This window comes from Excalfactoria chinensis, chromosome 7 (assembly GCF_039878825.1).
Source record: "Excalfactoria chinensis isolate bCotChi1 chromosome 7, bCotChi1.hap2, whole genome shotgun sequence".
Classification (NCBI taxonomy): domain Eukaryota; kingdom Metazoa; phylum Chordata; class Aves; order Galliformes; family Phasianidae; genus Excalfactoria; species Excalfactoria chinensis.
The window spans coordinates 5,341,168-5,368,595 of NC_092831.1; the positions used below are offsets into that span (position 1 = coordinate 5,341,168).

The 27,428-nt window shown below is 39.9% G+C and overlaps 1 protein-coding gene across 5 annotated transcripts in view; it reads right to left on the reverse strand.

Moving 5' to 3' along the window:
• Positions 1-27,428, reverse strand: part of THSD7B (thrombospondin type 1 domain containing 7B) — a 282,914-nt gene that overhangs the window by 153,905 nt on the left and 101,581 nt on the right. For all 5 annotated transcript variants that reach the window (XM_072342394.1, XM_072342396.1, XM_072342397.1 and 2 more), the window contains exons 6-8: positions 21,092-21,258; positions 8,625-8,780; positions 6,777-6,974 (exon numbers count right to left, since the gene is read on the reverse strand). In XM_072342394.1, coding sequence (XP_072198495.1) covers positions 6,777-6,974; positions 8,625-8,780; positions 21,092-21,258 — 521 coding nt within the window. The remainder of the gene's footprint in view (positions 1-6,776; positions 6,975-8,624; positions 8,781-21,091; positions 21,259-27,428) is intronic.

The window sequence follows — 27,428 nt, forward strand, 5'->3', positions numbered from 1 at the left end:
TTTCCACCATTAAACACCATACCCTGTATTATAGCACAATGAGCCTGACTCTCACACACATATCTATGCAAATACAGCTAAAGCAAGAATTGTATATATATATAGATGTCTGAGTTTCTATCTTCCTTGACTTGTGAGCCATACGTTCACTGCAGTCTTGAATGAATTTTAAAAGTCTTGGTGTGACTAAGCAAAGAAAGTTCTTCCTTTTCAGCAGCTTTCCCTAAAATTAACCTAAAAACGATCTTCTGTTTCTTTTGCGGACATCAGCCTGAGTAGGGGTTGCAAAAGCAGTAAATTCACTGGACTCCATGAAGGTGTCTGTCCTCAAATTGTTGACGCACCTTTCCTGGGTCACATCACAACCTGAATTTTGTCTTTTTAAATGATTCCAGTAGGAGATGTTACACATTTGGCGATGACTCAGCTGCAGAAAGGTAAGAGCTAACGGAGGGAACTACATCTCCACCAGGCTCATAAACCAGTCTGCCCAGAGAGCATATCAATCTTAATTACTACCAAAAAAAAAACCCCACACACACACAAAAAAAAACCCAAGTTTCAAATCTATTGAACAAGCCATACATCATTCAAGGAAACTTCTGAAACACTCATGACACTCATCAGCCTTACTGCTAATATGTTCCCTTCCACCATGGTTTGCAACATGAGCAGCACAGATCCTATTTAGTTGCCACAAGGATTTGGGTTTCCACCTGCCAGAAAATTACTGTTTGGGGATCAGGAGCTCCAATGACAGGGTTTGGTAAGGTACGCCCTCAACCAAAGAGGAAGAGTGAGTGAACTTATGCATGAGTCTTAGCCCTATACAAGACCACCCCAAATCCAAACCCCACATCTCAGAGCATTGTCCAAACACTCCCTGAGCTCCAGCAGCTCAGGGCCATGCCCACTGCTCTCCAGGGCAGAACCTTCCCCTCATCCTCACCTGGCCCTTCCCAATACTGCTCCACGCTGTTCCACTGGGCCCTGTCTCTGTCATCAGAGAGATCAGCACAGTATAGTCCATAAAGCACGTGTACTACTCAGACCTCACTCTGCAAGTTCTGTCACGCTAAAGCTGACAACACACAGATTTGAGCAAAGCAGTATATAGCTCCATCTTCCTGAATGTCAAAGATCTAAGAAACCAAGACTAAATAGTCCCTAACCCATAGACTGAGCTATGTAACATTTTGCTGTACATCGGTCACTCATTTACTCCCTAGAAGAGCACTCTCCACCTGCCCCATCTGCAAGTCAGAGCCTTCCTAAGCCTGCCCAGTGTACAGACACATCTGGGAAATAGTATCACAGAAATGATTTTCCCTCCTCCGTGTATTAAGGTCAGATTAAAGACAGGTTAAAAGTTAAAGAGTTGAATTTCATGTTAAGCTTTTCAGACAGCTAAACGAGGAATGAAGTGAGATGCCTCCTGTCCCAGCAGTGCCTTCTGAAGGCTGCAAGCCAAGCTCTTGTGGATGTGCCAGCTGATGTTGTGTGACACCACATACCAAGCAGCACACTCATTGTAAGCTATCTTCTTGGACAACAACTCCTGGGGAACAAAGGAACACAGTCTGACTGGAAGTGTAAGCAGCTGACTGAACCCAGCAATATTAATGTTCTACCCCCAAGGAGACTCCAAGCGTCCTTAGGTGCAGTGCTTCGCTGGCAGGCTGTGGTAGAACATAATACTGGACCTTAAAATAACACTGCTTTGATTACTTTACTTCCCTTTACTCTTCGCTTGAATTCCAACAGGATTTCAGTGTCTGCTCTGTCAATAGAGCTGTGTGAATAATGGATTTCTGTTTGGGCACAGAACCAAGACAAAAAAAAAGGAAAAGGAAAGAAAACCACTGTTTTACGTAGTCTGAAAAGAGAGTAGGGGAGGATTTAAGAAGAAGTAATTTCAAGATAAAGCAAAATGTTTACTCTAAAAGGAATATTTTGCTTTTGTATTATTCTCCTTTTCAAATATTTTGATTTTATTATTTTGCTTCAGACTTGGTCTATTTCATCGCAAGAAAGCAAACACTAAACAGCTAATTTAAAAGAGCTGAAGGAAAATATCCCGACTCTCTGAAAAACTGTTTTCCAGTTTTACAAATAAAAACCCTTCAAGTTTGGGAACAGACCCATTTCACCCCAACGTGCACTTTTTTTCAGTGAACTTCATAATGTTTAAGTAATAAAAATATCTATTCCAACCTCAACAAATGCCCCATTCTGGATAATGACTCCCCAGAATCAAAGAGATCACATCGCTAAACAACAAGACAACCGCTGTATGTCAGACTCCTAGCAGTACTGCCAGAATAGCAGCAGAAGTTGAACAAAGGTTTTCTGATCACAAGCTCCAGCAGCAGGTTTGAAAGGCTGGTGAGCATGTTTTCTCTGGGGATTTCTTCCATTCATCAGCTATTGGCCATCTCACCTGACTTAAGGATCTCGCCACCAAGCCAGCTATGTGCTGGATAGGGCTGAGAAGGGTGCAGAAAAATCCTGTGCATGGGAGCACCCAGGTGAGGCAGAAGAAGGCAGTTTTGTGACTGAGCCCAGGAACTTCCATTTGGGTGCCACTTAAAATTGCCTACAAGTTTAATTCCAGAAAACAAAGTAAGCCCAACGCCCAAGCTGAGAGCATCGAAAGGAATGACAAACCTCAGTAGTTCCAAAGAGCTTAATCCTTCCTTCTAATCTAAATTAAATTTCCTTTATTAGATTTATTAACTAGGAGTAAAACAACCTTAATCAAGTAAAATCAGACTACCTTTGCGTTAAACTTTGTTGATGATCTGCTAATGAAAACAATGAATGCTTCACATATAAACTACTCCATATTTTTTGTTATTTAGACACGAGGTTGTTCGCTGTTACAGAGATAGTGAGTTGTTACCAATTGTTCTTCTGGTAGTTATCAGAACACAAATATGAAAATTAATAAATGCTGACATGGGAATTACAACCAAATAGATCCTGAATAACAACACTTTACAATTCATTCAGCAGCAATGCTAATAGTTGAGATTTGGCTTGCCGTACTGTTAAGAAACATCTTTTAAATGCTTGAAAAATGAATTATTAATTTTCATGAGCACAGCTGTTATTTCATGAAACCACTGCAATTCCTTTCACACGTGTTCTCAGTGCAGTCAGGGCACACTCCTCACCGGAATCACTCTTCTATACACAACGTAGAAAGCGCAACTCAAAATCACAGATCGGTTCTACATTTGTCTTGTTTCAATCTACTTCTGTATTATTAATATTCTCATACAGGTATGGAAAACAATTCCTGTATCAGACTGGACCCAACAACAAGATGTTAATCCCAGTTGTCTGTTTAAGCATCTAAACCAAAAGACTGGAGAACTATGAAGGTACATCAGCTCCTGTCTGTGCTGAACTTCTATCTGCCTACCCTGAACCAAGTCCTGCTGTCTACATTATCATCAGATTCCCTCTGCCTTAATGTACATGATATCCATGCAGCTACTGCAGAGAAATAAAGAGCAGAACATACAAAAAATTATTTCAGTCGCTGTCTTCACAAAATGAAACAGTGTATTTTGGCTGCTGTTCAATTGCATTATAAAATGAGATTGTTTGACCATGTTCATGGTTTTGTATCTACTGAACAACAACATTTAAAGGGAGCAATTGAACTGGAAAGATTTCATGTTTTTTTCATCTAGTCAATGCACAGTAATGTTTGTCAGTTCTAATCAAGACTGCCCAAATGCAAATGTCAAATACTTGCAACACTCTGATCAAGAATACATTACAAACAGGAGATTATTCAATTCCTTGTTGATCAAATTAAAATAACTCTGAGAAAAATCACTAACCATTCTTGGGTTGTTTGTAAAAATAAAGAAAGTGCTTAAATACATTCTGCCTGGTACTGATCTAACATTCAGTTCCATCGTCCATCTTTTTGTACTATTCTTTTGCCTGTGCAGAGTTCCCTAAAGCATCCAGTGCCCATCACTAACTAAACTCATGGAGGCCCTTGCACTGTGCACTCCCCACACATTGGAGTGATCAGTAATGGGACAGACAAGGGGCAGTGCCCCATTCACTTGTATCTTCAGCAACATACGTCAGAAATAAGATATAACTCCAAGCCCCACTGTGCTGGAGCTAAGTTTAGACCAAGCAACAAAGTCCTGTGCTATGGGAGATAGGAGTGCAAAAACATGGGCAGTTTCCTCCTGCTGCAAGCAAGGTAATTAAAGCTCATTTTTGGCAAGGGAAGAATTGGTCTCATCATGAAAAAGGCCTCATGCTGAGGGGAGCAGCATGCAACAGCAGAGCATCACACCACACAGCACAAGCTACTGGAGGATGTGGGTTCACAGCCACACTGAAAATGGTGGGAGAGGAGGAGATGGGCAAGGGTAGGAAATCAAGATGCCAACCTGCACTGTGGTAGGGCTGACAGAAGTGGGGCTGATGCATTTCCTGCTTTCAAAATCTAAAGTAGAGGTGAACTAACACTCTGCAACAAGAGCAAGAGAGCACCATGCCAACAAGTCTGGCATTTATATGAAAAGGAAGACGTCTTGCAGGGAGGGATACAAAGAAGAACCTAAGTACTCTAATCAACATACTGCAGGCTCTAATTAACTTTGTTGTTAAGATGAGATACATTTGATTTTGTCATTTAAAGTGGTCCAAGAAGCGTTGTGTGTTTTTTTAATCTCTTTAGGCATACAGTGGGAATACTGAGCAGCCATATTAGGCATGGCTGACAGTGGATAAATGACTGAATCTTTGGATGCAGCACTGAATTCTACAAGAGCTACTTAAATAAACGAAAATACCAACACACAAAGCAGCTACTCTAAATGCTTTCAGCAGGGCAGCTACTTGCATTGAATTTAAACTTCTATATAAATGCTAAACATGAGTACAGATCTTAAGCTATTTTACCCATAACTGATTTGTCTTGGCTTCACATTTCCTCCTGTTGGCTTTCCACTACCAATTGGTCAGCTGCTCCAGGCAGAACACTACGCAGCTCTTGCTGCTTACTCCAGCCTTCATCCAAGAAAATATGTCATGCATTGTTGTGGGAATCTTGTTAAACATTACAGAAGGAACAAAGGTTACACAGAAAGTAATTAATATTACTGGAGGAACAGAAGAAGCAAGTTGACTTTTTCCAACCTTGACTTCAAGGATTCTGCCAGTCTTACCCCACTAAATAAAGAATTCAGAAAAGCTTAAAAATATTATTAACCAGTGCTTCTAGTCCATCTTGGGAAGCCTTCTCAATTAGAACAGACAATGATCACATACAGTGACAATGTCACTGTGCTGCTTTTTGGAAACTAGAACATGCAGAGAATAATGGAAATGAAAAACACAGTTACAATATGCTCTTGAGCAATTAAATGATGAAGAGACGCTTCAAAGGCATCGCTTCTTAAAGATCACAGCCATAGAGAACAGTTTGATCAGAGACAGAGTATCTGCCACACTATCCTTACAAGCCTCAACTTGGGGCACAGAAATGGATCTTGGCACAGTTTTAACATGGTGCTCCTCAGCAATACAGGGTTCCATCTGCACACACCACGTTACAACTGGACTTACACAGTTAGAATCACACATCTGAAGAGACCACTCAATTCAAAGACTGATCGCTTCCCTCTAGTCTATTCTGCCTAGGTCATTTTTATAAGAGTTGAAGATCTTTTCCCCATTTCCACAAACCTGGGAGAAAACCACATATTTCTGATGCATTTCAGAAGAATCTTTACTCGAGATGGACAAAAGAGACATAATTTAATTCCATCAGATTCCTGTGCCTCATAAATGACACATTATTTTTAACCACTTGTCAATCAAGCTCTCATGTTATCAACTTGAAATTGTTTTCTGTGGTCACTCTGAGCACCATATGAAAAAAAAAATTATCTATCTCAGACACAAACTTAGGGTCTCAAATTCCACAATTTTGCTACTTTTGAGATGAGAGTACACTCTCACTGTGATTAAGGACTGCAAAATTGTGCTCCGTGTAATTGAATCTAAAGATCAGACAACACTGACCTTATCGAGAAATGAAACTTCTGGCTCAAGTTCAAACCACGTACAAGAAATCAGCTCTTGCTGGTTGTTTGTAAACGTCGTATAAAAATGTACTCATTCATTATTAACAACTTGTAAACTGAACAGTCTGCAGGTCTCAAACTGCTATCATGTAGGTAAAGTATTACTCCCATCATTTCATCTAGATAATAGGCAATTCTTGTATTAATTCTGACAGCACAACTGAGCATTCCTTCACATGATGGTAAGTGGGTTGTTGTAAGACGACAAACATTCAAATTGCATGCTATAAACTTCGGCTAGAGAAGCAATGCAAAGAGCCAGATTAATTGTGTCAATGTCCATAGTGCTGCTGGCCTTGATGACAGTCTACTTCCCAACAAGATGTGCTTAAAAAAGGATATGAAGGAGAACCAAGCCATCAGTATCACACCATTGTCACAATAAGTCCTGTGGATGTGGTACAGTGTTTGCCATAGGGACAATACATAACCTGTACTGGTGAGTCTCTCATTTCAAATAAAATAGACTGGAAAGCTCAAAGCAAAATCCCAGTCAATATTAGCCTTAGGCTTTGATGATCACCACAGTCAACTCAAAAATCTGAGGTTTCATAAAATTTCAGTAAGAAGCTGTTGTAAATAATTGTGATTGTTATTCAGAAGAAACCCAGTTAAAAGGGAGGTTTTTAAAACTATACCATTACCTACCTTTCTTGTTCTTGCACACAGTTTTCAGGATGTGTTTTCCAGGTCCACATTTTCCATGGTCAGCAACACATACTCCTTCTGAAACGATCCACTCGTAACACGTTGGGTCCTCACAAGGAATAGATTCAAACAAATGTGGACAACCTGCCTGGGTGCCGACAGGATCCACAATCACATTCCTCTGCCTCATTCTAAAGCCTGGAAAAGAAGAACTGAATTAACCAGACAACTGCCAAAGAATATTTACACCAATAATTTAGCACCAAGAGGATCTTATAGGGTAAGCAGAAGTGGAGGGCATAAAGAATCGAAAGAACCCCATTTGCAGCTACTGAACTGACTGGAATGATATCTGGCTGTATTTGCCCACAGTCTGAACATGCAAAATCTAACAAATTCCAACAGTTTTTAAAATTCCTTTTTTCCTTTTCATTAACATTGGTTAGAAAGACACACATCCAAAACCAGCAATTAACTGCTGGGGCACATATTAATATTATAGTAACACTGAGAGAAAAGAGAGAAATGTTAAGAAAATGAAGATAGAAAGAGCAACTTAAATCTGCCTGAGAATCCACTACTGACAAGACTTGTTTCAAGGCACAGCAGAGTAGTTTACTAAGAAATTAGTATTCTGCCTTATGAAGGTGTAAGGATTTCTGATACATAATGCATATCAGACCTCTCTGAAATGCTATCCTATTAAATTGGTAGATTCAAATGTAAAGTGGACGAAAAAGGTTACAAAATAATGAAAGAATCGATTACATAATCTATCTCCCTCTGAATAAAACCAAAAGTCAGGCAGTGATATAAAATGCAGAACTAATATGTGAGTACCTTTCAGTACCTTTTGTTATGTAAATGACACAGAATTGTAAGAAACGCACAAGAAATATGTGGTGGTCTTTCCTACAACAGTGTCCAGACATGGTGCAAAGGTACAGTATTAGCAGGAAGCTACATGAAATCAACTTGGCCACGAAACAGGAAAGAAAATGGATAAAAAAACCCAACACCACAGAATACCACAGACTGAACTTCCACCATTCTCACATCAGCAGAAAGAAAGAAAGAAAGTCACCACTGGAAGCCATTTAAAAACCCAATGATTTTGCAGACCCTTATATTTAAAAATACAACTTCAATCCTTTTTCATTTGCAAAATTCCAAAGAGCTCCAATCACTTCAAAAATTGATGTTGGTTTCAGAGAAAACTTCCAAGTAATAATACTTATTCCCTGACCTGAACTTCAATAGTGTATCCTTCCAACTTATTTTATAAAGGACAGAATGGCTCACCAATGAATCTCAAAGCATTGCAGCATCCAGCATGAATTCTAAATAATTAAGACGCAGACAATATTAAACAGTTTTCAGACACTCCCCTTGCAGGAATTTAAACCAAACCCAGAACCATCTTTCAGCTCAGCCTGAACTCCACATGGCAGTGCTGTGGGATGCACCTGAGTCCTGAGTCCCTTCAGCTTCACCCAAGTCTTTCACTTCAGCCCAGGCACTCAGCAGGGACACCCTCACACTCTGGAGGTTTGCAGTTGCCATCCCAAGAAATCCTCCCTTTCTACAAGTTCCGAGCAGGATAAAAGGATTTGAATCAGGCTGAAAATCTTATCCCTTTTTTTTCTTTCAAGAATAACTGCAAAAAGCTTTTAAAGGTCATATTCCACTTCTGCGTGCACATCTAAGAGCTCTATCCTACGTTAATTTAAAAAGACATACATTACATTCCCAATGTAGAATTGGACACCGCTGCTTTTGCAATCTCATCATAATATTCCATTACCTGCTTTAGATCCCGCACAAGAAACACGCAAGAAAAGCCTTTACCTCTTCTTCCCTGGCGGTCCCGACAGTCTTCGGGAAGGCAGGGGCCCCACGCCAGCCAAGCAGACACCACGCACTCCAAGGGACAGGGCAGGTCACACAGCTGGGAGGCAGAGGGAGCAGGGCCTGGGCAGAACTTCCCATCAACTGGTCTGCTAACTAGAGGGAAACAAAAGAGGGGAAAAAAAACAGGACAGTAATTTTGCCCTGACTAATGCGCAGAGCTCCAGAGATAACCGCTAGCCCAAAAGCACACTATAATCCACTGCCGTAATCCACTGGTCTTATCTCCTAGATCAAAAAGTTAATCTTCTGTTCAGCAAGGCACTTAGTTTTATCTCAATCATTCATATTCAGCAGCCCAATTTTTGACTATCTTTAAGGGGAAACGGGTGATAAATTCTGTGCTGATTTTCTACAGTGCCAAAGCAATAGAGTGGAACCTACTCCTCTGCATTTATACATGAGGAGACCTCTTCATACAGAAGAGAAAGATGCATGAGAAGGGAATCCAAAATGCTCACAGTGTAACTGGGAATCAGGAAGAGACAGATGACAGGAAGCCTGAGCACAGTGGGATCACGCCTTGTCCATGAAGGATCCAGACCTTCCTTTTTGGTTCACTTACATTCAAAAAAGCTAACTGATGCTCCCACATGTGCAGAAAGGCCTTCTCATGTGGAAGGGGAGGTGTTTGCTTGATCACCTCGAGCCAGGGAAGACATGGATCAGCTGTGCAGATCTTCAACCTTCTTCATTCAAGAGATGAAACAATCCTCAACTCTGCCACATGTTGGCTTTGTAAATACTGGCAATAAATTTGGAAAGCTGACTTGCTTGGCATTTTCATTTATCCTAAGAAATCTCTACTTTCAATTAACGTCTCTCGCCTTCTTATTTGGGATGGGGAGGAAGAAGGAAATGAAGGGAGCTGACTTAAATCTATCTTCTGAGTCATTATATGATACTGCATTTTAATTACATGATGGGTTGAATTTGGCTGTCTCTTTAGATAAATCAGTATCAAAGCAGTCTTTCAAAAGGTGCAGGCTTGTTTGAGTTTACTCTGCCATGATATGACCAAGCCTTCATTAATTTTTATAGCTACTGAACTTGCTTTATCCTCATTTTTATTTTTAACATCTATTTTTCTTTGCTTCCATGAGTGAAACTGACTTGAAAAGAGTTTATGAAAACGTGTCCAATTTATGAGCAATCTTTTCTTTTCTCTGATATTATACCATTTTCTATGAAATGATTCATTTGAAGAAAAATCCTTTTTTTCCTCTCAGACTCATGACTTCGCTGCCCAAAATCCCAATAAATGTTGATTTACAAGTCCAGAAGCTGAGACTTAAGACCAGTAACAGTGCTTATGATTTCATCTCGCCAGAATAACAGAAGAAAACAAAAGCTGTAATTTAATTCTAACCTGAAAGATCATACGTTAGTGAAAAGACCACATTCTGAATGATATTTGAGACACTATACAGCCTTTGACATATTCATTTAGAGACTGCAACATGGTGGCATAAATCCAATTCACCTTAACACTAACATAAGCACACCTTTCTAGAGACCATGCAAGAGAAGTGACAGACAGAATGAGATAAATACCAGAGTTTTAAGGATAAGAGTATGAATTTCACAGAGAAGTCTCATGCTTGGCTTAACCTGCCTCTCAGCATTAAACTTTGCAAACCTGTATCATTTTTTGAAGGTTCAGTTGAATAAATGAAAGGACACAGATTTGAGTGCATATGGTCAATGCAAAAAATAAAGTGCAGTTCTGCTCTTCATTAACTCAAGGTGTTGTTAGCAACGGCTCTTTTCTACTCACTGATTTTTACAATATAACACAGAAGCACTGTAACTATTGAAATGTGGAATACTTGATAATATAGGTTGGTTCTCCTGCCTTGAAAACTAACCAGTCATGCCAAAGGTATTTTGAATTTAGTTTGAATAGATGAAAAACAAGAAAAATCAATTACAAAAAGCTGAAGTGTCAGGTTACTATTAGTACATCAAGCGTAAAACTGAGTGTACTGGATACACCAGACTCATGGAAAGCTCCAGAACTTGGAGAAGGCCTCCAGGAAATCAGGGGAGAGACTTTTTATAAGGGCAGGTAGCAAATGGACAAGGGGAAATGTTTTTAAATGGGAAGAGTATAGATTTAGATTAGATAACAGGAAGAAGTTCTTTACTGTGAGGGCGGTGAGACACTGGAACAGGCTGACCAGAGATGTCCTAGATGCCCCTGAAAGCACTCAAGGCCAGGCTGGACGGGGCTGTGAGCAGCCTGGGCTAGAGGGAGGTGTCCCTGCCTATAGCAGGGGGTTGGTAGTAGATGGTCTGACAGGTCCCTTCCAACCCAAACCACTCTATGATTCTATCTCGGATGAAATGCTTGCTGTGCCTCTCCTTGCCAACCAGTATCCCAATTCTCCTCCTTCAGACTGATGCTCTATCTGATTCCAGCACTGGGTGCTCTTTTCCCCTTACGATTTCCAGGATCAACATCCTACTCACTCCTAGAGCAAAACTGTTTTCTCACTTCCTTAAACAATTCTAAATATTCTGTAAAATGTAGATCAGAAAATACACAGACTATTCTAAATAAATATCCATACATATTCAATGGCTGCGCCAGTTTATTTTCACTGCACTGACTACAATCCACCAGTGAAATTCATTTCTGAAGCCAAGATCAAATCCAAACAAGCTGCATTAGGAAATGCATATACAATTCCATCCTGTTTAAAAAACAGGTAAGAACAAAGACTGACTATTCCCAGCATGGCAGCCAGAGCAACTGGACAGACCAGTGGGGCTCCATAAAAGAGTTTCATCACTTTGTCAGCCATTTGATTGACAACTCCTATTTCCATCAGTTGATTTCAGTCAGTTTCATTTAAAAGCTCGATATGATTTTTGTCTGAGTGTCTGCTGAAATTGACTTGCTTTTACTGTTGTAATGACGCATTCACTTTTTAACACAAAACTGTAGCCAGAAGGAAATGTGGGAAGATTTTAAGCACAGAGGAAGAAACAGCACAGAGGTGGGCTGCTTTCACACCCCAATTTGGACAGGTCTGCCACGTCTAAGCATAATCTCTCACCTACCCTCATACTGTGTGTCAATGGACCACAAAGCAAGAAATCCCATTGATTCCATGGCATGTCTTCAGAAACACTTGTCTGAGCTCCGAGATCAACTGATTTTCCTCAACTTTGCAGTTTTACTCTATTGGCTAGGCCAGGAACTACTGCTCTGTCCATTCCTTGAGCCATCTGAGACACAGCCATCTCACACCTCAACATCTCTTTGACATTTCTTTTGCTTCTTTTTCCTCAACGTTCTCAGTTTGATTTAGCTCTTCACAGTAATACATGAATCATACATACAGTTCTTAAAAAGTAACATTCACTATCCAAAGTATCTTCTACAACAGTGCTGTTCCTTCATCCTCTAATAAACATCCTATTCTCAAGGAACCACAGGGTACTCTTTTCTATGAACCTTTTAAATGCCAAAATTCTCACACACTGCAGCCTCCAAAGAGGTGCAGAGAGCCTGGTCAGGAAAAAAAACGTCCTGTTCAGGAAAAGAAAAAACAACCTCAGTTTATGGCTATGATGAATGAACACAGCTGCTAGGCTTGTCTTTAAATACCAGACTGCCTTCTGATTGTACTCAGTAATGGATTTGGTAATGGCATTTTCCTACATTGAAAAACTGCTGTGTTTTGGTTTTTAATGTAATTATTTTCCTTGGAAACCCATTAGTCCATTTTTAGGGGGAAAGGGGAAAGGCAGATGTCAGGAGGGGAGGAGTAGGAGGGAGAGGCAATATCTCATTCAAGTAGCAGCTTATCTATTATGCTTGTTTGTACGTTTCAAAACCCTGTGTTCTTCTCAATCTATAGAATAAACTTGAAAAAGCAATCAAGTACTAATCTGGAAGCCTCTGAAACATTGCACATTTCTCTAGCTGTTATATTGAATCTATACTTTATAAATGCAACTACGGCTGTTCCCAGCACTGGCGACTGCTTCAAGTTTGAGTTTTACTATTTGCTGTTATTTTCAGGTTATTGCTACCAGCAGGAGATAATAAATTGGTTTCTAAAGTGTCTTGTTTCCCTATATATTTTTACCGAGGTAGTGATTTTGGGGAAGTGTGGAAGAGGGAATCAGCTCTGATACTACTTGTATAATGTAATTTTAAGCCAATAAATAAATTATCTCTGAATATAGTCATATGGGCACGTATTTGCAGGCACACATACCAATACCACATTAAGCACAACGATGGCCAGTCAGAAGGAGAAATGTATGGGACTGTATTTTCAGTAGCAATGATTACTTCCCAATTTAGTTTTTCACTCCACAGGAGGTAACTAACACAATCTTTTCCAGGACCTTAACTTCATTTCCCCTCCAGAATGAAACACGAGTATTTCTGATATTAACAATCAATATGAGACACATCTAGATACTGCTATCAGGTCTGGAATACATCAAGACTGTCTCTTGCATACTGGCAGGGCCCTACATTATCTCAAGGGGATATAAACAGAGATTTACTACTTTGGCAAAGTTATGCTTAATTAAGGCTAACTACCGTACATAAAAGGGGTGCATCTTTGTAAAAATTCTTGCTACCTTTTCCAGCACATATGAACCAAAGACAGTTGGATCACTATGAAGGGAAATTACCTGAGGAAATCATGAAGGAATGAACAGCTATAAAAAACACCTGTATGTGTGTAACATAAGAAGGAGAAACCATCACAACACTGGTGTGTAATTTCTCCCATCTGAAAGACCTGTTTTTATAATGAAAATAAAACATTGGACAAAGGAGATGTGTTAAATGTATTTAAACTCATGTGGAGACAGCATCATCCCTAGCCCATTGCATCACCTCATCCAAAAAGCTTCATGCAAACCATCCCCGATGGCAAGGATCCTTTTATGCTCCCAAAAAGAATCAATTAGTTTGGAAGCCCCAAGGCACACAGTCAAAACCCGATTATGAATTAAAGGACAAGAAACAAAGTATGAACTGAAAGCACATCACAGCATGAAAAAATAAAAAAGGTTAATAGTGGTTTATGTATTTCAGAACAACAAAGATCCTTGCCATCTCGCTGAGTGACAAACTATTAGCACTTCTTGCTCCGAAAGTTCCACGTACCACAATGTACAGCAGGATCTTCTTCCCAAACTGGGCATTTGTAGGGACTGTCAATAGAAAACTCCAATCTGGCAAGAATTCTCAGTCACACAACAGTCCAGACCAGAGGTGACAAGTCACTAATAAGTGTTCAGGAGGAAATGCAGAGAAAAATGGAACATATAGAGGCAAACATGGGAAGAGAAAAGAGGATTTTTCATGAACCTTGTTAGCCATCAGATGCTGGAAATCAAATTACAACAGACTACCAGAGAAAGAGAAGCCAGAAGGAAAACAGTGAAAAAAAACAAAGGTGGAGCTTTTGTCACGAAAGCCTATTAAGAGTCTGGAGTTTGCCCATCGCTAAGTTTAGCACTCAATCAGCAGCAAAAAAACACCAAAGAGCACAACTCTGCTCTGCAAATGCTGTCACTGCAGGAGCACAGATATCACCAACAAACCGCACTGAGGTGCCCATCTTGCACACAGGACATGGCAGCAGTGGCCCCAAAGCAGCTGACACTGAGCTGCTCCTCTCACAGCACGCTCATGAGGCTCAGTGCTCAAGGTCAGCCCAATCACCCTTGCAGATCACCTGCTGCAGGACCAGGACCTCCAGCTTCATTAGCTGTCCCTGGTGACCCATTCCCTGGTGCAACACACACACAGATCCCACCATTTTTCTCACCTGAATGAACAGCACTGTTTAAGTATGCTGCAGCTCCCTTTCCCTGTAACAATGAAACCAAACTCAGAGCAAAACAGTTCTGAATAAAACAGATCCAGTTTCAGTGGCAGGAAATAATGACAAAATTGCAAACATTTAAAGTCTTAGATTTCAAAGATAAATACCTGAACTAAAACCTAGAATCTCACATGAAATGTCTGGACAGCATATTATTTGCTGCATACCAAAGGCATCAATATAAATAAGTGTATTTCTGAAGAGGTACCTATTTCATGGCCACATCAAATGGCATATTGACTAAAATAGGCAGATTCTTTTAAAGGCACCTTTTAGAAGGCACATCTCTTTTGTTGCTGACTTCATTTTACACATTCTTTTCATTTTACTTTAATTAGTTTCTAGACGTGAAAAAAAAAAAAAAAGAGGAAACCTTATACCTACAAAACACATTAGGGAAAATGCTTTTCCCCAATGGATCTGAACTGAGATTTCTGAAATACACATTTAAACAACGCTGTCAGATACACCAAAGATCCAAACAAAACCATTTCCTCTCTCGCTTCTACAGGGTTTCCCCCAAAGAAGCCAGCTGTTACATATTTATTTTCCTGTTATGTGAGTTTTATCTCATAAATTCTGCTCAGCATTTGGTGAGCTTACAGATCAATAACTCGGCATCCCAGCAATATAAATCCGATGCAGACTTCTTGAATATATTTTACACTTCAGAGGTCTATTTTCCATCTTTTCAAGCCAGTTGAGTCATCCTGATGATAAACACCCAAGTTTGGGGTGAGGGCATTCTTGGACATCCAGTTTTGCTTATGGGGTTTTTCTTCCTCCTGCAAACTCAATTTCTGTGAATCAGGCACACTGCCCTCTCCTGCTGCTGTATCATCAGCCTGCCAAGCGTTTCCTCATGCCACTGCTGACCATTAGTTCTCTACCCAATGATCCTTATCAATGTTTCTCTTTATTAATGTATTCCTACGTATTTTCTTTCAATTTCATTAACCAGATGGAGACAACAGGATTTAAACATCAAAGACTCATTTCCGTAGAGTAAATCAAACTTCTCATTCCTGCAGCTTCCACCAGCATAAATTTGAAATAACACTGTGCATATAATACAAAGCTCATACTCCATAAAGGGTTCATGCTCATTCAAGTAGTGCAAACCCTGCGCCAGTGCCTGTGGGCAGCTTATCTGCATCAACGCAGTCTTTCCCCAGTAAATATGCAGGAAGACAACAACCTGCACACCTGACTTACTGCCGCTAAAGAGCTGGGCCTGGTGGTGTACGGGGCAGCTAGCACTGAAGAGGCTAATGGCATGCTCTAATAGCACTCTGCTGGTTCTTCTCTCTTCCTGAAAACTACTTTCACGTGGTTTATTGAACAGATGCCACATGTACCAATTTGAAACACTAATCCCCCAGAAGGAATGCATTGGAAGATCGTGATTCAAAGCAGAACAAAGAACTTGCAGGGGAAAGAAAAAAAAAAAAAAGAGCTGAATCCTCGTTAGGAAACAGAGCATATAGAGCAGAACAAGCAAAAATGCATATTTCAGAGTTAAAAGAGACAAAAGGATGGAAAGAAAGGGATGGGAATAAATGCAGAATAATACAGGACGTGAACAAAAGGCGTTTCCAAATACATCTCTGCAAGTCTAAAGAGGCCATCAATTTCTGGAAAATAAAATGTAGCGCCAAAACATCTCCCATGTGGGTATTTAGAACAGTCTGAAAAGTTTACTCGTGAGGTAAGAAGGCATTAGATGTTTCTGTATAACAGAAGTAAGGAAAAAACTCTGTATTTTGTGGAAAAGAAGGATGCCATGAAACTAATTTTGAGACTCATTTAAGGACTTGCATCAAAATGCTAGGGAATGCTTTCTGGCCATTTGAGTTAATACAGTGTCTTGTGAGACAAAAAGATATAAGAAAATACACACAGGATGTATCAAAAAAGTAACCATTAATACTGAAATCCCAGCTGCGCCAGACTACAAGGAATCTTACTATGGCAATGTTGGGGAAATGTAACATGTTGTTGGAGGATTTTCAATAAAATCATAGATTATGTGTTAAGATGGATGAGAATCACACATGGAAGAATATTTGAAAAGCTGATAATTTTCGAAAGAAAAAGGAGTTGAATCATATTTGGATTACGAGGCGCCTGGAGCCTTGAGCCTAACAACTAGGCTTTTTACTGTTATTATTCCACTGTGGTATCTTTAACGTTTCTAATATTGGTGTACATGGACTAGGAGTCTGTGGGAGCCATCGCATTACTTTGGTCATACAATGACATACCTATTATTGAAACCCAAGATTAAATAAAAATAGAAACGGAGACAAATAAGGTAGGGACAATCAATAAGCAAACAAACAGTTAAAAAGACTCTAGAATCTCCTACAGGTACGTGAATAAAATGTGGATTTTCAGATGGAAAATAACAAAGATTAAGAAGATTGAAAAATGCAGTGATTTTTTTGTGAGACGGTAATAAGAGAGAAACTTTATTAGCTAAGTATGCTGTGCGGGGTAAACAATAAAGAAGACTCAAGGAAGAATAGCATTTCACAAAGGTCTTTTCAGTCCTATAATTAAAACTTAAGCAGACAGGCTCCAAAAACATTATAAGAGAATTCAGAAAGTGAGAGGAAAATTGGATCTCATTCAAACAGGTAAAAAAGAAAAATGCCAAGGTATTATAGATATACATATACACATACATATATACACATATATATACAGCACAAATTTTATGAAGAAAAAAAAAAGACAAGACAGACCCCTAGTTAGAAAGTTACAGAAAATAAGGAGAGAATTCAATCCCAGTCCCAGTCACTGGGGCCAGTAAGGGATAAATGGTAACTAGTTCAGAAAAGAGAGAAGACATTTCTGGAAAATGCTTATGAAGGATCCCATGCCCTAAATTACAAGGAGTTATAATTTCTAGATGAACTGAACAGGAAGACTTAATTAGAAAACAAAGATATTCCCTCACCTTCAAGAGAAACAGCAAAACATCCTGAGGATGATCAAATGTAGAAATTTCATATGTTTAGTAACAGGCTGAACACCAACACCATCCCCAGACTCTAGGAGAAATGCTAATTCCCATATTAGTGGGCTTATTTACTTTGATTGCATAATGAAGGAAGAATTTTATTGCCAAACATAGAGAAAAGCTGCATCAACTGATCATCATAGAATACTCTTCCATACTTTTATCACATTTTCTGTTGGTGGGGAATTGTTAATTAGCATTGTTCATCCAGATTAATTAAAAGTTATTACAGAGAAAAAATCCCAGGTAACCAACAGCCACAAAGTCTTAACTCAATCTAGAAAAGAGTACGACGTTTGTTAGCAAAGCTTAATTCTGGAAATAAATAGTTGGAGATCTGCATTTCTACTTTATTTAGCAGTTGCGGAGCTTCTATACAAGCGGATAGAGTTGCATCAGGAAGACAGACAACCACCATCCTGTAAACAGACTGTTTCAAGTACCAGATGTCCAGACACAACAACTGGAGAACACCCCAAATTGAAGGGCAGAAAGGACAGACTGTGTCTGTATGATCTGTAGTTCACACAATCATAGAATCACAAAGGTTAGAAAAGACCTCCAAAATCATCTAGTCCAACCATCCACCTGTCACCAATATTTCTCACTAAACCATGTCTCTCAGTTCAACCTTTAAATGTTTCCTGAACATCTCCATGAACAGCAACTCCACCACCTCCCTGGGCAGCCCATTCCAGCACCTGATCATTCTTTCAGATAAGTTTTCCTAACCTCACCTGGTACAACTTGAGGCCCTGTAGTCCTATCATAGTTGCATTGGATAAGTTCTCCAGTGCACCACAACCTCCCTTCAGGCATCTGTAGAGAGTGATAGTCTTCCCTGAGCCACCTCTTCTCCACTCCAAACAATCCCAGTTTCCTCAGCTGCTTCAGCTCCAGACCCCTCACCAGCTTCATTACCCTTCTCTGAACATGCTCAGGGCCTTTCTTGTAGTCAGGGGCCCAAAACTGAACACAGCATTAAGGCGCAGTGTCACCAGAGGGATGATCACCTCCTGCTGCTGCACTATTTCTGCTACAAGCTAGGATGCTATTGATGTTCTCGGCCACCTGAGCACACTGCTGACTCATGTATGGCTGAACATCAGCCGACATCATCCAGGTCCATTTCTTCCACACAGTCTTCCAGCCACTCTGCCCCAAACCTCTAGAGTTGTGTAGGGATCTTGTGGCCAAAGTGTGGGACATGTTTAACATGTACAACATGTACATACCACGTCCAAGTTAACAAAAGTATCACAAAAGGTACTGAAAAGGTAATACCTATCAGAAAGTTTTCCATCTTCAGTACCTTCATTTTGGAATTTTATAAGAATAAACATACATCAACAGACTTGAGTTTTTGACTAACTGGATACATGGATACGCCATAAAACAAGGACTCAATTTCTAAATACACAGGCTGTAATAAAAGTTGTAGAAGATGGAAAAACTAAACCATTGAAAAATAGGAAAGATAGCCTGGGGGGATAAGAGAGCTTTGAGCAATATGTATAAACACATCACAGATGGTACCTGTCTCCAAGCACAATTCAACATATTTTATCCAATAATACTGCTGGAGATACCACCAGACAAAATCTTCTTTTACATATGTCACTGTGCCAGGTTCAAGTTCTTACTGGAAGTAACAAGAAGAATAACGACTGCAATGGATGATAATATCCTATTAGACTCGCTTGTTTGATTCCTGAATGATCCCTTTAAGGACATTCAAGAGGTGATGAAAGAAAAATACTGTACTTTTAATGGTAGCAGTTAGAATCTGTATTTGCTTATACATAGGCAAATCAACTTCTCAGCCTTCTCCCCATCACTGAAAAGCAGTACAACAAAATCTGAAGTCTTCTCTTGATGAATACAAATTTACTATCAGTTCAGATTTCTAGAAAAGAAGCAAGAAAAGACATCATTCCTTGTTTGGACAAAGAACAAAAACTGGCCAGCTAGTAAATGAGACACATTGACTGTGAGATAGGGAAAAACAGTATCAAAGGTTTTCTGCCTTTCCTTTTAGATGTGGCTTTACTGACAGCTGGTGGGGCTCCTACTTCCTAAGGACTATTGCAAATCACCACAACTGCCTTGGCATGGCAGAAATAATCTATACCTCGTACAATTGCTGTGCAAATTTGCTTTTTCAGTTACCTACAAAGGAAAAAAAAAAAAAAAGACGTACTTCTTTCTCAAACAGTAAAGGTTAGAACTGTACAAACAAGGAAGAGATATCTTAGAGTCTTCTTTCTGCTGATGGGAGGGCTTGCCATTTTTAAGTTGTACTGAACCTTAAACAAAGAAAAAACTGGCAGGTGATCACTTGCTAGATATAGAGTATAAATTCTGTTATGAATATTGTTGGATAAGTGTTTCGTATGACCTGATCCAGTCTTCTACGGTAATTCACAATACTAACAAAGAACAGAGAAGCATGGCTGAAGTCAGTTAAAGCTTAGTGCTCACCAATGTGCTATACAGTAGCATCATGGGCTACAGAAGTGGCAAGAAGGATGAAGATGGTCAAGAAATGTTGCACATCTGACATCAACAACACTTTTTTCAGTTTGAAAGTCACAGGCATCATACACTTGAGTAGAACAACGGAGGAATTTTTGTGTTGGCAGACAAGGTGGTACCAGCTGTTTGGGAGAGGTGAAGCAGCAACTATGCACGGACTGGACAGAGATTAAAAGAGGTCTGATTTTCTATAATCTCAAAGTCTATGCGGGATGCAAGGATACAACTGGGCACCCAGGAAACATTTGCTTCGGCTTTGTAAGTAAATAAATCTAAGATACGATGTTGTGTTCTTATTATCTTTGTATCTAAGCTCAAAAGCATATTCTGCAAGAGCACTACATACAGTAAATAAAGCAGCCGTGGATGAATTATTCATCGTGCATCTGTATCTACTCATTATTCTCCTAAAAGGAAAATAACTCGCTTCCAGGATCCAAAAATTGTCTGTCTGCTCAGAAGTTGTGACAATATTATTTTTGCTTTCCCCTTCAAAACACAAGAAAGATTGTGTATCAATCTGAAGCACAGGCTGAAGCCATATCCCGAATAGAGTGTGACATCTTTGTTTTTATACCCTAACCCAGAACTAAAAGCACAGACAAATGTGTTCAGTTACAGAGAGCAGGTTACTTGATACAGAAGAAGAAAACTGACGTCCAAGGAAAACTAGAACAAAAAAAATTAGCTCCATCCTTCTGACCTCACCCATACAAGAACACCTACAGAACACAAGCAGTAGTTCACTCCTAGAAAGGCTCTGTCCCCAGGCAGACCCCAAGACCTTAAGGGCTAAGCCCTTCCACTCCCACTTGGATGCCAAGTAACACCTTCCCCTCAGTAAGAACAGATGGATACAAGGGGGGCACCACCAGCAAGCCAAGCTTTCTGATGACTGTGCAGTACGGATATTCTTTTTTATTCTTCTTGTACTGAGATCTACTTGTGACAGACATTTCAGAATGACTCTACGCACATACCTTCCTTCAGTCGGTGCATTTCAGCTTCTACAGTGATCTGGACACAATAAACCTCACGGGTTTGTATGCCGCCTCCACAAAGTACTGCATGTTTACGATGTCGAGGGCTCTGCTGGTCAAAGAGAGACACTTGGCAAGCTTTCCATTCAGAAGTCCTCCAGGAAAACCTTTGGGAAAAAGAGAGACCAAGTAAAACAAGAGTGATTTTAGAAAACATATTGGTGAGGAGGTGCTAGTTTCCTACTTGACAAAATACAATTGGTTTAGTATTTATGGTAGCACTCCCCTGTTCAAGACTGGGAATGTTCTAGAACATTCTGAAAGTTAAATTTACAAAGGTTACGTATTTGTTATTAGCCTGTAGTTCTCATGTAAACTTTTCACATAGCACTGATCTCTGAAGTGTTCACAAACACTAAATCATCCTGACAACACCTTTGAGCAGGATGCAAAAAAAAGGAACGAAGATTAAGAGGTTCGATTAAGTGTGAAAATGAGTTTTCAAACATGTAGCTCCAGCACTATACCACCTTTCTCAAACAAGAGCTGAACACGTCATTCTAAAATGCACTTAACAGGTAAAGCCCCACATACATCAATGAAGCTCCAAGCACCAAGCAGCTTTTCTATAGGTGACAGCTTTGCAAAGCCTAAGGTATATCAATTTCCCCAAAGGATTGCCTATGGTAACTCAATTCTATTGCTCTTCTTTCCAGAAGCTGTGATATGCAGCCAGGTCTGTTTTCATTCTGTATTCACTTCACACCTAAAAAGCATAAATGGTTTTCAAGAAAGGATAACATTCTTTGGCACAGGTATGTGAATGCTGTATTGATGATCAGCATTATTAATTATCAGCCTAAATGCCAAGAAGAACTTAGTAAAATCACAGTGGAAGTAGCATGGGGAACATCAGAAAGCAAAAACTATTTCTCATCGTGTCCAAAAACACAGAGCACTTTTCCAATGCAGCAGCTTTCATAGACGAAACTGGTTTTAATTAGCAGGTCACAGTATTGGCATGGTAAGGTAAGAGCTCAAAGTTTTCCTTCTGAACCTTAGCCAATATTGCTCCTGTAATCAAACTGTTTACACTTCTGCTGCTTCATTCCGTTGCCCCTCTATATCCCACAGTTCACTTTTTCCACACAAACTTCACTGTTCCAAAATATGTAAAATAATTTCCTTCTTTTAGCTTCAAGCCAAATACTCTCTCCTCCTATGGCAGATCTACAGCTGTTAAAATCTGTGTGCATTTGCCTGCTAACTGATCACTGCCAGCTCAGCACAACAGGACGTCTCTGTTCCACCTTGTAGTCCTTGCATTCTGCACTGCAAATATTCATTCCGTGACTACAGCTATGACAAGGACACGTGCATCTCAAAACTACGTGAAAAATAATGACATTATTTTGCCTGAGCACATACCAATGTTCTCACAACATGTTGCATTGCAAATTTGGGCATAAGAATGATTTTTAGCCCCAGAGCACTTACGGATTTTGTAAGATACTAATGGAAAATGTTTGTGAACACTGCCACTTACTTTCAATTTACAGGCACTTTTCAGATGAGCTGTCAGGCTCTCTTAATTAACATGCAGTATCATCCGCAAATTTGGATACGTTCACAGGGTTTATTGCCAGCAGAGAAAACAATACAGAATATCCTTTTCACATGACTGGTATGAAATAACTCCCACAACATACAAAGCACAGCTATGGATTTTTGTTATAGTGCTCCTCTTCTGGAATTCCTAACTGCATTTTTTTGGGGCATGCGGTGTTAAATGCTAACTTCTTGTTATAATGAAGATGAATACTGTTCTTCATCAAGCACTGGGTAAAGAAAAATTCCTCCTCCACAGCACCCCAGGACATTGTGCTGCTCAGGTCTGTATTTCACAACCAGAAGCCTAAATATAGAACACACATATCTTCCCCAGCTATAGCAATACTTGTTATAGGGTAGTGTTTCTTAAAATAATAATTGACTAAAGAAAAGCTCATTATCAATATGTGGCTTAGGGAGTCAGCTGTGAATTCTGGATCTTACAGACTCATTTCCAAAGGTGCGAGCACCTGCTTCTCCTATTCAGCGCAAGCTGTGGGACTTAACACCTACGAAAATTAGGCCATCAATGATTAAAATTATGCAAAATAACTAAATCTGAGCTCAGAGATAATTAAACCTCATCAGCTTCCGAATCTAAAAAAAAATCCCTGTAGATATCTACACAGAGTAACCAAATCTCTGCTGCGCCGCAGAGCAGTATTTAATGAGCAGCCGTCAGGTGCAACTGCCAGCGCCGGTTCTCCTGCGAGCAGCTTAAAGCCTAAATCCTTATCAGTCCATCTTGCTTTCACCCAGCTGGGCATGCCCTAAGCTGTCTGGAGCTTTCTGGTAACAAATCCTGACCCCAAGCATTAGCTGTTTAAAAGGTACACGTTTTCACAGCCATTAACAAGTCAACTACACCAGAAACACATCTGACATATTGTTATCCCACTGAGTGCAAAACCTGTCTCTACAGAAGGAAGCAGGGCTCTTGGACAGCTTCTGGTGGACTCTTTGCCAGGTTTTCTGAAGCTGACACTTGGTATCAATTTGCCCATCTATGGGCTGCACTAGAGACAAGGAGAATTAGCATTGCTAAAAGAAAAAAAAACGACTGCATAATCTCCATTTAAATTTAATCAGAAGCTTGTTAATAGCAGTTAATAGCAATTGACAAAGAGCAGAGATTACTGAGATTTCTTGCAGGGAAACACTTGGGCTTCATTTTTAAATCTTAACCTTTGGATAGTACTTGCAGGTTACCAGCAACACCCACAGTGGCTTTACTGTGACTGTGGTTTCTCCAAACTCAATGAAGATGACACCCAAGCCCACAGTTGCGTTGTTAGAGCAGACCTGATTAAAGGTGAGCTGTATCAGAACGAAGCTCAGGGGATAACACCATTCCACCACTTCGTTCACCATCTCTATAATATATGAGCACATTAAACCACCAAGTGAAAGGGATGCATTTCAATCATCAAGGCTGGTCAGCCTCAGTTCATTCATGTGATCCCTATGCCAAAACCTGTGAGTGGTGAGAATTTCAAATGGCAATAGATTTAGCACTTGAACTCCTTTCAGCATCTAGTTAGATGATTTGATGAAAACCCAGTAAAACTACAGCCCTAGCTGTGACCCCAGGCCTCTTAAAACGGCTAATAACAAAGATCAGTATTTGTTTTTGACTTCCCAATAAGCCTGTTCCACTTTTTTTTGACAACACTGAGTTAAAGGAGGTCTGATTACTTCCAAAGACTGACAGTCACCACTGCCAATGTTTGGAGTGCTGTGTAGAGAACACCTGGAATTGGAACGTCCAGAATCCACTTGCTATTATGTCAGTTTGCTTAAGAAAATAAGCAAGCAGGAGCTGCTGAAAAAGAAAATAAACTTGTTGTCTGGGGTATCTAAGTTTAGATGGGGCTGATTTTCACATCATAAGCAGTGCTTGCTAACCAGTCAGATGGGGAAGCAGAAAAGCAGGTCCTTTGCGTGTCTGCTATGATCAAAACAAAGTGAGCTCTCACACTGCCAACAGCCAGCATCAGCCACAGGAGAAATGTCCAACCTGAGCTGAAGAATTGCAGCTGCAACACAGCTTGTTCCTGATCAGAGGGGAGGCAACCAGATTGCCCAAACCAAGGGCATCTCAGGGTGCCGGAGACCAGGGAAGTTCAGAAGGCTGGAAGGTGGTGCTGCCTCCTCTCCCAACGTGCAATCCCAGCAGCATACCAGAAGAGTTCTGAGAGCTTCCTTTCACATCTTTCCCACTTCACACTAATACCTTACCTTTAATTAAGGCACGTAATGAGCCCTACAATGTGATACCATCACACCCATATCTCAGCAGTAATCTCAAGCCTTTTGTAAAAATCGGGTCTTAAAATTTTCCCATTTTCCATCACTTAAGTTGTGAATAGCTTTGAATTTCCAACAAAAAGAGAGGGTGTTTTTTTTTTTTTCCTAAATCCCTGTCTTGTAACATAGCAACGACAACCAAAACGAAAAGATTGAAAGACATAATAATAATTCTGGAAAATCTATCTATTCCCACTGAACATGTAAGCTACACATCAAGGATACAAGTGATATAAAACATTGTTTTAAAACTGATGACTCAGTGACAGCTATGTAACAAACAATTGCTCACTGTCTTCTCAATTTATAGTAACCTCTTGGTCTCTGCAGTCTGCAGGACTTATCCTCCTAGTGCTGAAATGAGTTTTATATCTATACATGCTTGTTCTCTTTAATTGAACTACCCCAAATTTATGTGACAATAAAGGAGGTAGGAGCACCTCTTACGTCTTTAAGCTTTCTAAACCTTTAATCTAATCCTTTCAGAATAAATAACCAAAAGTAAAACAAAGTACAAAGCTCAGGAGTCCTACCTGCACTTAAAATGCTTTATTTTCTTGTATTTAAACTATTGATTAAAGGGGTTATAGTAAACTTCAGCCTTTTAATTTTAAGGCCTTCCCATTAAAAGTAAATTTATACCAGCATCGCATACCTGAGATGAGACCTTTAACCTGTTGCCTTGCCATTAATGGGAACATAACTTCACCCACCTTCCCTAGCTGAAAGAAAAGCTGTAGGTACAACCTCCTGAGCTCCTCATGGGTGATGTGGTGGTAGATGAAGAAGATAGGGGCCATAGTCTGGGAAGCACACATTCATTCAGTCTAAAGAGGACTGCTGACCTTCCAATGAAAAACAGACACGGGGGGAAAATGCCTCTTTCTCTTACATAAAGACATGCTATTACTGGCCAGTGTTCTCATAGTCTTTGGCTTACCTGGAGAGTGATCTGGAAAATCCTCACCGAAGGAATAAAATTTAAAGAAAAAGGACACATCCAGTATTTTGGTCACCAGTTCTCAAACACTGAAACCAAATCACCAGCTGTGAATTGTAATATGGACTGACAATATCCTATGCCAGTGCCGATGTTTAAATGTCAGATTTAAAAATGATTGATTTCTCTTCATTAGCATAAAATGATGGGCCCCAGAGCCTTACAATTGGTATAGTATATAGTTAGTGAAAGAAGGTCAATTTATCACCTGCATTTTGAGATACTACATCCCTGGAAATAAATATTAACTAAATACCTGAGATTTTCTTGCTATGTTTTTTGGCTAAGTGGTTCTATTAACCTGTACATCTCATGCTGTTGTTCCAGGCCAGCTTATTTGACAGTTTATCTTAGTTCATGCAGATACTTTACTGTAAAGGCTGCCTGAAGGACTGAAGATGTGCAGGTATGGCAGAATGAGGAATGTTTATGAGTTCATATTCTCATGAAAACCATGGCGTAGCAGCAATACACTGAAAGAACAACAAGTTTCCTTCTGTATCACGGGTGGCACCACCAGAAAGTTATCAGCGTTATGCAGATCCTCACATTTTGGGCTCTCCTGGCTTTACATCAAAAGCCCTTCCAATCGTTTGCACTTTAATACAGGGCAGTATCAAAAAAAACACAAGTGCTGAGAAACAAGGGGCAGACACATTCTGCTCACTCCCTGATCTGCTACCAGCTGGCATACCCCAATCAGGTGTCACCTGCACCCACGCTCCTATACAAAATCAGTGAGACAATGTGTTCATCTATTGTCTTTGAAATTGGTGTGCATCTGGGCAGGAGCATAAAATCACTCTTCAAGAGCCTTTTCATAGGATGTAATCAAGCAACAGATTTTTTTTTTTTTTTCATATATACTTCCTCTCATTCTCTAGCAGGGTGCATTAAAATGTTCAGCATTTGATTTGAATGAATTCAACAATACAGTGACACTTTTACAGGTTACACCTTCCTAAATAACATCTCTTGCAAAGGCTTTATCAAAGGTTTTGGCAGTACCTGGCGAAGCACCAGAAATTCACGGCTTGATCAGCGATGAGACCTCCTAATAAACCGAGTTATTCACAGGGTGATCTGTCTGCATGTGTATAAAATCTTAATCTTGAAGCATTTTACAGTCAATCTCAGAACACAAAATTAAGCTATCTTTTATTTCCTTTGCAAAGCAAACAATTTCCCCTCTAGGCTAGCCTGATGAAGGGCTACGGCACAGATTTGCAGGCCAGAAAGATGAGTTCCTCACCTGTCAGAACAAAGAGTGCCATAAACCAAGCAAGAACTTGGGGACTGCAAAGTTTCCCAGTTTAAAAATATCTAGATGGGATCTGAGACTTGCTCTTTACCAAGCTGCTATCTCTGAATAATTCCCCTCTTCCTTATGGAGGATTGGGATTTTTCACAGGGAGATGA